The sequence below is a fragment of the Brassica oleracea genome, chromosome C8, assembly GCF_000695525.1.
Source record: "Brassica oleracea var. oleracea cultivar TO1000 chromosome C8, BOL, whole genome shotgun sequence".
NCBI classification, from domain to species: Eukaryota; Viridiplantae; Streptophyta; class Magnoliopsida; order Brassicales; family Brassicaceae; genus Brassica; species Brassica oleracea.
In genome coordinates, this window is record NC_027755.1 from 2,233,789 (window position 1) to 2,245,685 (window position 11,897).

An 11,897-nucleotide genomic window follows, 5' to 3' on the forward strand; every position below is an offset into this window, starting at 1 on the left:
ATCTGGCCCGTTGAGGCATCATGCCCGTCGGGGCATCTGGTCCGCAAGGACTTCTGGCCCGTTGGGGCATCTGGTCCGCAAGGACATCTGGCCCGTTGGGGCGTCTGGTCCGTTGGGACATCTGGCCCGTTGGGGCATCTAGTCCGTTGGAACATCTGGCCCGTTGGGGCATCTAGTCTGTTGGGACATCTGGTCCGTTGGGACATCTGGTCCGTTGGGACATCCGGCTGATGACGAACGTCTGCCTCTAGTTGAGCATCTGGCTGTTAAAGGGTGTTTGGTTCGTCATAGCAACACATCTGGTCCGAAGGGACATCTGAGGCAAAAAGAGCGATGGTACATTTGGCGTTTGAAGAACGCATTTGGTACATCGGGCGTTGATGGTGCATCGGGCATTTGAAAGTGCATATGGTACATTTAGCGCTGATGGCGCATCTGGTACATCTGGTGCAGAGACACGTATCTGGTACATCTGGCACTTGAAGGTGCATCTGGTACATCTGTTATTGGGAGGATTCAAGTCAATGTGGAGATTTGTTGATATGCCTTGAATCTGGATGTTACATCTAGGTGATAGATGTTACATCATGTACATCATACCGACTCGGTTGCATCAAGAGCGTTGCATCAAGTTATTATGGATGTTACATCTGATCGTGGGCTTAGGCCCATGAGTCCATAAAGTCTAGGGTTTTAGATACGTGATGCTACTATATATATCTTGTATTCGAAGTAACTTTAAACTTGCACTTTGTAAGCTCAATATCGCCTCCAATAATAAGATCTCTCTTTACACGTGGACGTACCTCTAGTGGTGAACCACGTTAAATATTTGTGTCGTAGTTACATCGCTTTTATTCATCTGTTTCCGCATCTATTCCTTCTCACGTCCGTCACAACAGTTATTGTTGCAGCAAATTTACGAGTTACCACGTGTTAGTATGTAATTTGAGGAAAGTCTTGTTTGATCTTGGATGAGGTCTGCCTCTCAGATGAGACCAAACTGATACAACTCAAACATGTTCAAGCTTCGGTACTGATAAGAGTTTGAGTTTGTATTATTCTTTAGTTCAATATTATGTTCTTTTTGTAGTCCAAAATCTCACATGATTCTTTCATTAATCAATGAATGCCTTTTTGTATATTTCTGCTGGATGTGTGTTTGGAGATAAACCGACTCAACAGAGACACAAAGAGAGTGAGAGTCACTGTGGGTAAAATTCCCTCTTTTATCTTTCTCTTGACTTCACACAGAGAGTGAGAGTCACTGTGGTTACTATTTTTATTACAACAAGTCTTCGTACAACTTCTCTTTTAGGAAACTTTATATTCCCTTTTACAATGCTCACTACTGATCCAAAGAATCAAAGTAAAGCTCTTGACATCCTCTCTTTTGGCTTTGTCAGTGTGTTGGTTCTTCACCGTGTAGTTTTCACCGAGGGCCGAACAGAGACACCATGTAAGAGTTTAGCAAACCCAAAGAAGCTCAGCTTCCCATCTGTGTGTCTTATCCAATCATGTAGAACCGAATGTACTGTTATAGCTGGTCCAACCCCAAGTTCCTGCATACTCAGAAAACAACATGTTGTCATCTTTAATAGGCAAAGAAAGCAAACACTGCTTAGCTTACAGATGCGAGTTCTTCAATAACGATAGCTCTGTTTCCATTCCTTTCAAATAGCTCATAAGCATGACGAATGCTCTCTTCCCAACAATCAAGCGACTCGTGCTGATGAACGTTTATTGCCGCTGCACAAAACTCTGCAAAGTCCATTCCTCTGTGTTGAAGTCCATTTAGCTGTACAAATGACAAGTCATTGATAAGAGGCGTTACAACCAAAACCGTTTATAGTATCTACTAAACGTTTCTTACCAAAGCAAGAAACTCTGGGATTCGAGTCTCCTTCATTTCATCTGTGGCATTGCTTGAGAGTGACGATCTAATGCTTCCCAAAGTGATGAAGCCATCTTTGTTCGGTGAGAGGAAAGAAAATTGAGTTTTCAGGTAAATAATCTCATCAGTAATTAGTGTCTTGGACAATGCCTGTAGAAAGAAAGAACACAATGGTCAGAAACTAGTCTTCAGACAATGTTCTTCAGTGCTTAAAAACATACCCTCAAAGCAGCTTTGCGCAATGAAGAAGATCGCAAGTAGGCCTTTATCTGCCTAAAGATGAGGATATCAAAAGGTATATTCATGTCCCTATCATAACCACGGATCCAAGGATGCACTGTATAAAATATAAAAAACGAACTGTGACTACCAAAAGAGAAAAAATATTATATCTATAAATAAAGAGCTTGTGAGGTTTAAAAATGAACTGACTCAAGGCTTGGGAAGCTGACATTCTTCTCCGGGGATCCTTAAACAATAACCGCTTAACAAAATCTTTAGCTTCAGAGGACAAGAAGGGCCAAGGAGCTTCATCGAAACTAGGGTCAGCTTTAAGAACAGCTCTGAAGATTCCGGATTCTGTTCTTGCCCAAAACGGACGGCTGCCACATAGTAGAATGTATGCTATGACTCCAATGCTCCATACATCTGCTTCTGTTGTGTATGATCTGTGTAGAACTTCAGGAGCTACGTAGTATGCACTTCCAACTATATCGTTGAGTCTCTCATCTTTTTCAAATTAAAGAACACAACAGACCATTTTTTAGTTTATTAACCATAATAAAAAAAGAAATACTCCCTGCTTTTCAGATTAATTGTCGTTCTAGAGTTTAAAATTTTTCATTTTAAATGTATGTTTTCAATGCATTTAATTGCTAATTTTTCCAATTTTCTGGCTATTCTTTTAGCTCCTTAATAAACATAATCAAACAAAACAATGTATTAACTAGGGGTAAAAGATGAAATTTAATGATTTCTTAATCTGTGTGAAAAAACTTAAGAAATATATATAAAATGAAACGGAGAGAGTAGTTGACATAGTGAAATATGATTATGAACCTGGTTTGACAAAATCTGACAAGCCAAAGTCTATGGCTTTAAGCTGAGAGTTCTCCTCCTTGGAAGTGTACAAGAAGTTCTGATGATCAAAGAAAACATTAAAGAGATAATCTTCTTTCTGGTTTACAAAAAAAACTGTGCCTCACCTCTGGTTTAAGATCTCTATGAACAACTCCTTGGAGATGACAAAAAGCTACAACGTTTAGTATTTGTATAATCACTGGTTTTGCATCATCCTCTGAGTACTTCCCTCCCCTACAAAAAAACAATATGAAACTTCAGAACCAATCTCTAACCATATGTTTCCAAATGCTTTAAACTTAAAATAGCACACACCTTGCTAGGATTCTGTCAAGTAGTTCACCGCCTTCACATAGCCTGCAAAATTCAAGTTACTTTAATTCTTTAAATCTAACTGATTCATCTGGTAACAAAAGTTTGCTTACTCCATGGCAATGTAGACGTTAGCATTGTCCTCAAATGCATCATAGAACTGAACCAGATTCTTATGTCCAGATAAAGCCTGTAGAATCTTCACTTCCCTTCTCACATCTTCTATAGCTATTGCACTTGTCATCTAACCACACAATGAATCATAAGAAAATTATGTTTTGGAGTATGCAATCATCAAAAAAAAGAAAGGGTTTATTTTTTTTTTACCTTAGATTTGGGGATGATCTTAACAGCAACCACTTGACCTTTGAGCTCACCTTTCCTGAACTTAGCAGAGCAAGTATACCCAAAATGCCCTCGACCAATCTCATCCCCCAACTCCACTCTACTGTGGAAATCCTTTGCAAAACCAAACCTTTTGTCCAGCCCTAGCTCCTCTCCCTCCTCCTGCGGCGGAGCCTCCGTCGCTTCCGCCGATAAAGCAGCTTCCTTTTTGCCCTTCCTCCGCCGTAGCGCCGCGCGGATGTGTTTCGCCGGAGAGGGAGGGTTGAACGCGCGCCGTAATTGACGGAGCGGCGTGCTCGTCACGCTCTTGCTCTCTCCGCCGGTGACGTCACGGCTCTTGTTGCGGCGGTGGCGGGCAGGGCTAGGAGTGTAGAAGGGGAAGAAAGGAGAGGCCTTTGCTGCTGAAGGGGTGGGATTGTCAATTAGGGGATAGTCGTTGCCGGGGAAGAAAGGGTTATCAGGTCTGCCGGAGGTAGAGGGTTTGGAGGTGCAGCCTCCCATGATCTCCGGCGAAAGAAAAGGAAGTAACTTTGTTGAAGAAACAGAGTAATGCTATCTATCAAAGTTCTGATTTTTAGAGAGTGTAGAGAAGAGAGATAGAGAGCAAATAGATCACATGAGAAGTGAAACAGTTAAAGAAATTGAATTTTGAATCTGAAAATGGGGGTAGTGATGAGATCATTTTCCTGCCACGTATTTATTGTCTTAATTTATTACGTTTTGTTAAACTTACGATCTTTTTTTTTTTTTTTTTTTAATAAGGTCGTTTTTTTCAACGGTGGTGAGATCATTTTTTGGGTTGCATCTTTTGGTTAAATTCAATTGAATGCTGTAGCAGAATCTTTGAAGTAAACAAATTATAGATAACAGTTGGTGAGTATGATTAAGGATGATTAAGTATGTAACATTGTAGAAATACTCCTATGTTTTGGCATACTACTGAATATTGTATACATGTGTGTGTGCCTACGGACAGAAAGAGATTAATACAGATTTTGAAACTAAAATATTATGATGAATTGTATATTTTGTTCCGGTTTAAATAACGTTATAACTGTGGTTAAAAAAAAACGTTATAACCAATTTTTATAACAAATTCTGAATTTTAAACCAGTTAAACCAATGTTATTGGACACAAATAAACATGTTTAGTGAGTTATTACTTTAAAAAAAAATTATTACTTTAAAATGTTGATAAATAAAATTTAAATTTGAGCCAATAACAACCAATTCTAATGTTGAAATATTCACCATCAGTTTAGAAATCAGAACTCAAAGATCAATGGGATTTCGACCTTGGTTCAAGATATCACGATTATATATATGTATATATATGTGTAAAATATTAAGCTCGTAAAAAAAAATATGTGCTAGCTACTTTCTTAAACATAATTTAAAATTGATCAAACTTTTTTTGTAAATAAAGAAAGTAAGATTGATCAAACTTGCAATGACTATATCTCATTTATGTTCTTTTGGCAGCTACCTTTAAGTTTATAAGTCTAATTAAATTCGGTATTTTTAGTTTATATTTTCTTGGATGTGTGTTCTTGTAATCTAACAAGATGATGTGTGTAACCTAACCACTAGATGATGTGTATATGTAATAATAGATTGAAAACATTTAAAATCACCTTAAGTGATGTATTTTTCTTTGGACTTATATATATATGTATATGATGTATATATTTTCATTTTTCCACTAACTCTCTCTTAATAATCTCTTGAAGTCGTTGGAGGAAATTTAATGATTTTAAATTAATGTTCTCCAACCAGTAATCAACAAGCAATACCTAAAAAGTTGGTTGCTTCCATTTGGATTTGTTAGAAATTCATGCCATCATTTAATGCTTAATTGCTTCTTTTTAACTCATAGAAACGTATTTCTCTGATAGATATATGCAATCAATTCTGGTATTAAATTTAACAGTTTACCAAAAAAACAATTCTGAAATTAATGTTGAGATACTTGAAATTTGATTTGTTTGAACTGGGGACTGATAAATATGTATTTCTTTTTCAAGTATCTATTTTCATGATTAATATTGATGTGCTTTGAATCTGGATGTTACATCTAGGTGATGCACGTACATCATACTGATTCGGTTGCATTAAGCGCGTTGCATCAAGTTATTATAAATGTTATATTTGATCGTGGGCTTAGGGTTTAGATGTGAGATGCTATTATATATATCTTGTATTCGAAGTAACCATGAACTTGCACTCTGTAAACCCAATATCGCAATGTCTGAAATAATCACGAAGATCGAGAAGTTTAATGGGAGAAATAGCTTCAGTCTTTGGCAGATCAAGATGCAGGCGTTGCTTAAGCAACAAGGCATCTAGGGACCATTGTCAAATAAAAATTCTGAAGCAGCTGATTTGGAGGCTCTGGAAGAGAATGCGTTCTCAACAATTTTATTCTGTCTAGAAGACGAGATAATCATCGAAGTGTCGGATGAGAAAATGGCTGCTAGTTTGTGGCAGAAGTTGGAGAGTTTGTACATGACAAAATCTCTAACGAATTAGCTACTTCTGATGCAACACCTCTTTCGCCTTGCGTATGCAAGAAGGTATTGACCTTAACGACTATCTTGACAAGTTAAATTTGACATTACTGGAGCCTGCGTAACATCGATGTTAAGGTGGAGGATGAAAATGCGACACTAATCATCTTGGTATCTCTGCCAAACTCCTCTGAGAACTTCTTGCAATCGTTCATTATTGGCAAAGATACAGTGAAACTGAAAGAAGTTAGGTTGGTGCTTCATAGTCGGGAATTGCACCATAAGGCATCCAGCTCAGGGACAGACAATCAAGCATCATAATTGTTTATGAGTGGTGTGAAGGGACATGGGAATAGAAGGACTTCAAAAGATAGGAAGTCGTTCCCAAAGAGTCTTAAACCATATAATATTTGAAACTATTGCAAAGAGAAGGGACATTGGAAGTCAGCTTCCCAAGATGAAGGAGCAGCAGTTTAGGTCTGTTGCAGTAGCCGAGGATGAAACCAAGTCTGACGATGACATCACTCTTGTTGTGCACGGACACACACACTCTTCTGATGTGTGGGTTCTTGACACATGAGCATCCTACCATATGACACCGAGGATAGAGTGTTTTCTTTAGTACACAGAGGCACTTTACAGCAAGATTAAGATGGTAAACGATTTTGCCTGCAAGATTGCTTGGATCGGCTCAATCAAGCTCAGGACACATGATGGTAGATTCTGCATATTGAACAAGGTTAGGCATGTTCCATCAATGACAAAAAAAATTGATATCCGTGAGTCTTCTGGACAGTAGAGGGTTTAAATATTCGGGTGACAATGGAGTTATGAATGTCTACAAGGGTTCTGATGTGATTATGAGGGGTTTTATGAACGGTACTCTGTATTTGCTAAAGGGTACAATGGTTACCGGTTCAGAAAATGTTGCATCACTAGAGATCACAGAGGAAGATATAACTAAGCTATGGCATATGAGGTTTGGACATATAGATGATCGTGGGATGCAACATCTGTCGAAGCAAGATCTGCTTCATTCTGGTATTGGTTTGGAATTCTGCTTGAAAGAGTTCAAACAGTTTTGTAAGGATGCAACATTTGCCACGGATCTTACAGACAGGGGAACACCACAGCGGGATGGTGTTGCAAAACAGATAAACCAGATAATGCTAGAGAGAGCGATGTGCTCTCGAGTGCTGATTTGGAGAAGCGGTTTTGGGCTGAAGCAGTTAATACGACTTTCTACTTGATAAATTTTAGTCCCCACACAGGCATCGAGTGCAGGATACCTTTCGAGATGTGGTCATGAAGATCTGCGAAATATTCAATTTTAAGAGTGTTTATAGGCTATGGTGATGGGGTCAAAGGATTCAGGGTCTAGACTCCATCAGAAAACCAAGTGGTTTTAAGTAGGAATGTTGTCTTCGATGAATCATCCATGGTTAGAAGCTCAGGGTCCAGTTAAGAAGAAGAGAAAGATAGCACTGATAAATAGGTGGAGCTGCAAGATGATCATGAAGTGATCGATGTGAAGGAACACACAGAAAATCAAGAGGAGTGTGTAGAAGATGTTCAGTTGGAGTCTACAGAGACTCAACCGCCAGATGCTACAGAGTGTAGCATCACGAAGGATCGACCAAGAAGGGTTGATGTCAGACCACCAGAGAGATATCATTTTGATGATATGGTGGGTTATGCATTTCAGGTTGTAGAAGAAGTGAATCCGTCATCCATTTACATGAAAGATGTTTCTAGTACCGAGTCTGAGAAACGACATGTTGCAACGAGAGACGTGGAGTCTCATCAGAAAAATCATACATGGGATCTGATCACATTACCATCGGGGAGAAGGAATGTTACATACAAGTGGGTCTTCAAGATTATAGATGGAGCATGACCGGCAGAAGGAGTTAAGTATAAAGCTCGGGTTGTTGCAAGAGATATCAGTCAGAGAGAGGAAGTGGGCTACAATGAGATATTCTCATCGGTGGTTAGACATACTTTCATCAGAGTGTTGCTAGCGCTGGTAGCACGTCACGACTTGGAGCTTGAGCAACTTGATGTGAAGACTGTGTTTCTTCATGGAGAGATAGAGAAGATATATATATAACTCAGTCGGATGGTTTTCGAGTTTCTGGAAAAGAAGACTATGTGTGTAAGCTTCAGAAGTCACTTTGTGGACTTAAGCAGTCTCCCAGACAATGGTACAAGAAATCTGACAGATATATAATAAAGTTAGGCTACAAAGTCTTTTTGATTGGTGTGTCTACGTGAGTAAGTTGAAGGATGCGACGTTCATCTAGGTATTCTACGTGGATGACATGTTGATAGCTGAAGAGAAGATGTGTGACATCGAGAAGTTGGAGCTTCTGTGTTTTGAAGTTGAGATGAAGGATTTGGGTGCAACAAAGAAGATTTTAGAGATGGATATCTTCAGAAATAGGGAGAAGAAGTTGTTCTTGTCACAGAAAACCTACATTAATGAAGTGTTGACAAGGTTCGTGATGTCTTCAGGTGATCCTATCAGTATTCCGTGCACTGCGAATGTTCATCTCACCATGTATATGATTTAGCCCGTTGGGGCATCTGGTCCGAAAGGACATCTGGCCCGTTGGGGCATCTGGTCTGAAAGGACATCTGGCCCGTTGAGGCATCTGGTCCGAAAGGACATCTGGCCCGTTGGGGCATCTGGTCCGTTGGGGCGTCTGGTCCGTTGGGACATCTAGCCCGTTGGAGCGTATGGTCCGTTGGGACATCTGACCCATTGGGACGTCTGGTCCATTAGGACATCTGGTCTGTCGGGACATCTGGTCTGTCGGGACATCTGGTTGATGACGAACGTCTGGCTCTCGTTCAGCATCTGGTTGTTAAAGGGCGTCTGGTTTGTCTTAGCATCATATCTGATCCGAAGGGACATCTAAGGCAAAGAGGACGATGGTACATCTGGCGCAGAGAAGCGCATATGGTACATTTGGCACTTGAAGGTAAATCTGGTACATCTGTTATTGGGAGGATTCAAGTCAAAGTGGAGATTTGTTGATGTGCCTTGAATCTGGATGTTATATTTAGGTGATAGTTGTTACATCACGTACATCATACCGACCCGGTTGCATCAAGAGCATTGCATAAAGTTATTATGAATTTTACATCTAATCGTGGGCCCCATTAGTCCGTTTAGACTAGGGTTTTAGATGTGAGATGCTATTATATATATCTTATATTCGAAATAACCCCAAACTTGCATTCTGTAAGCTCAATATCGCCTCTAATTATAAGATCTGCCCGTAGACGTAACTCTAAGGGTAAACCACGTTAAATATCTGTGTCATAGTTACATCGTTTTTATTCACCTGTTCCTTCTCAGGTACGTTACAACAATTAGTTTGTTCGTTTCTTTTAAAAACGAGTTGTATTTAATTGTTCTTCGTTTCTTTTAAAAACAAGCTGTATTTAATTAAGAATTTTATTAATTTTGAAGACTCCAGCTATGTCCAACGTGTTCTATTTTTCCTTTTCACGTTTAGATGTTTGGTTGTTGTGAAAGATAGTATGTGTATACACGTAATTCTTCGATTCTTAGTTTAAAGAAATATATGTAACAAATCGGAAAAGAAAAGGATCCCTGAAGTATATGGTTTGCTATGAGTCTAGGACTTTGGCGGTATAACCATTAGATATTCTTAGTTTAAAGAAATATATGTAACAAATCGGAAAAGAAAAGGATTCCTGAAGTATATGGTTTGCTATGAGTCTAGGACTTTGGCGGTATAACCATTAGATAGAACCAAATCGAAGACAATATAAATTTCGAGAACTAATTAAAGACTATTTCATATTTGTTATACAACAAGTGAGAGAGTTTAATTTTTAGGATACAAGTACTAGTAAAATACAAAGACAAATACATATTCCTTTTTTATTTGAAACACGACAAAGGCATATTCCACTACACACAAACACACATACAACTCCAAGTATTTTTTGTCTATGTGATCCATCATATGTACAAAAGGCTGATTTTACACCATATATGAACATACTTTATTCATTGACATTGGTCTATATGATTATATTCATAGTTTTTAAAGCTAGATTAGTTCTACGTATGTTATAGATTGATTTGGATCGAGTGTTTACGTTCAAAGTGGTCCATATAACTTAACCTGGAAATCCACACCTTGCTCTAATCACTCCATCACTTCCGGTCATAACTCCAATATTCCCCATTTTAACCATTGAAACCGCGAAATCTCCCGAGAACAAGTACGGATTCTCGCTGTACGACTTCACCAAAGCAGCTGCGTTGGAATCCGACATAAGGATTTGATCGGAATCAAGCAGTCCAACGTTGTTCATGAGGTTCACATAATAAGCATTGTCGAACTTGACAACACTAGCTGCGTCAAGAGGAGCAAGGTTAGAGTTAGATGAGTCTACATTAGGACATGTGTCCGTTAGCTTTGAGAGAAGATCTGAGGAGGCAGCTAGGTTTGGGTCAGGCTGTCCTGAGCCCTTGAAGTTGAAGAGCCGGTGCTTGAACACGAAACATTGTGCAAATCCTATAGTATGCGCTCCTACACGTATATCATCAGATCAATCATATTACAAAATAGTGCAAGTCTAAAAGAATGATGCATATGCCAAATGATGAACTAAAATAAATAAAATGATGGTTTACTATTTTATTTTGTTGTATTTTCAGAACATACAAAACAATCGGTTTTGCTTATTTATTTCTGGAATATATTGATATGTGAGTATTTTAAATTAGTTAATTTTGCAAAAAAGATAAAAAAAAAAGTAATCATCTTCTATAAATAAAAGCCTTCGTTTTAATTATGCACTTTTAAACTAAACGAAATGGGCTAGCTGGATTTGACACGGAGACTAACTCCAAATGCCCTTATGGAAAAAAATTCATTCTTCTTGTCCCTTCTCTTTTCCCATTACCCCTTTGTCTTTGAATTCCCTATACTAGCCTTTCTTTCTTTAATATATTTCTTCTCCACCTCATTAATTCATTTAATTTTTCAATTAAATACACTCAACCAAACACAACAACCAAATGGGGTCCACAAACAACCTTAACCAATCAGATTTACCTTGGCCCACATGTCTTCATGTTTCCTCTCCTCTCTCCTCTGTCAGCGTGAAGAGCTCTTCTTCCTCATCCTTCATTGGCGATTTTGAAGCTTTAACATCAGGTAATTCTTGTCCGTTTTTCATGAAATTTTGTGTGAAATATCTTTTAAATGTTTGTGTAAACCATGGGTAACCTAAAAAAGTAAGAATTGATGAAAATTTGAAAGAGAAAAAATGAATTTAAAAACTGTGTATATGAATTTCGGGTTTAATTTATGTCCGTTTTTGATTAAATTTTTGCTGGAATACTTATAAAAATAAGTGTATATATCGGCTAGTGTAACAAAAGAAAGGTTGAATGCAAATTTTAAGAGATTTAAAAGGATTTTGTAAACTGTATTTATTGGTTTTAGGGTATATTTTATGTACGTTTTGAGCCCGTTTTGATGATTTCTTCGGTGTAATTTCATTAATATGAATTATATAACATGGGTAATGTAAAATCCGAACAAAATCGGACTAAAAACTTGATTAATTTGTGCAAGGATAATTTCTGGGTATTACTAAGATAACCCGTTTTACTAAGGCAACGTGGTATTACTGATACTACTGGTATTACTATGTTTACAAATATTACTAGTATTACTGGTTTTACTATATATATAGTATTGAAAAAA

At 38.1% G+C, this 11,897-nt stretch overlaps 2 protein-coding genes across 3 annotated transcripts in view; both read right to left on the minus strand.

Annotated features, from left to right (window-relative positions):
- Positions 1-1,210: 1,210 nt before the first annotated feature.
- Positions 1,211-4,284, minus strand: LOC106307518 (CDPK-related kinase 8). Of its 2 annotated transcripts, none has more exons than XM_013744498.1 (10): positions 3,614-4,284; positions 3,400-3,530; positions 3,290-3,331; positions 3,100-3,208; positions 2,954-3,011; positions 2,327-2,623; positions 2,116-2,231; positions 1,874-2,044; positions 1,631-1,798; positions 1,211-1,562 (listed from the first exon to the last, which is right to left on the minus strand). In XM_013744498.1, exons 1-10 carry the CDS (start codon positions 4,130-4,132, stop codon positions 1,419-1,421), a joined length of 1,755 nt encoding a protein of 584 aa, XP_013599952.1. In that variant the 5' UTR covers positions 4,133-4,284; the 3' UTR covers positions 1,211-1,418. The 2 variants fall into 2 exon arrangements, with proteins under 2 accessions (XP_013599952.1, XP_013599951.1); XM_013744497.1 differs by having other exon boundaries at positions 2,954-3,032.
- A 5,739-nt stretch (positions 4,285-10,023) lies between these two features.
- LOC106311072 (peroxidase 10) overlaps positions 10,024-11,897 on the minus strand; it is a 7,463-nt gene continuing 5,589 nt past the window's right edge. Inside the window, exon 4 of the mRNA XM_013748299.1 lies at positions 10,024-10,712. Within this exon, the coding sequence (XP_013603753.1) occupies positions 10,297-10,712 (416 nt within the window). The 3' untranslated portion in view covers positions 10,024-10,296. The remainder of the gene's footprint in view (positions 10,713-11,897) is intronic.

Bases quoted from the DNA above. Each gene is read 5' to 3' on its own strand.
- LOC106307518 (XM_013744497.1), bottom strand. From the start codon at position 4,132: ATGGGAGGCTGCACCTCCAAACCCTCTACCTCCGGCAGACCTGATAAC. The intron at 3,531-3,613 runs GTAAAAAAAAAA...TTGTGTGGTTAG, and splicing joins AGATCATCCCCAAATCTAAG to ATGACAAGTGCAATAGCTAT. The intron at 2,045-2,115 runs GTATGTTTTTAA...TTCTTTCTACAG, and splicing joins TGCGCAAAGCTGCTTTGAGG to GCATTGTCCAAGACACTAAT.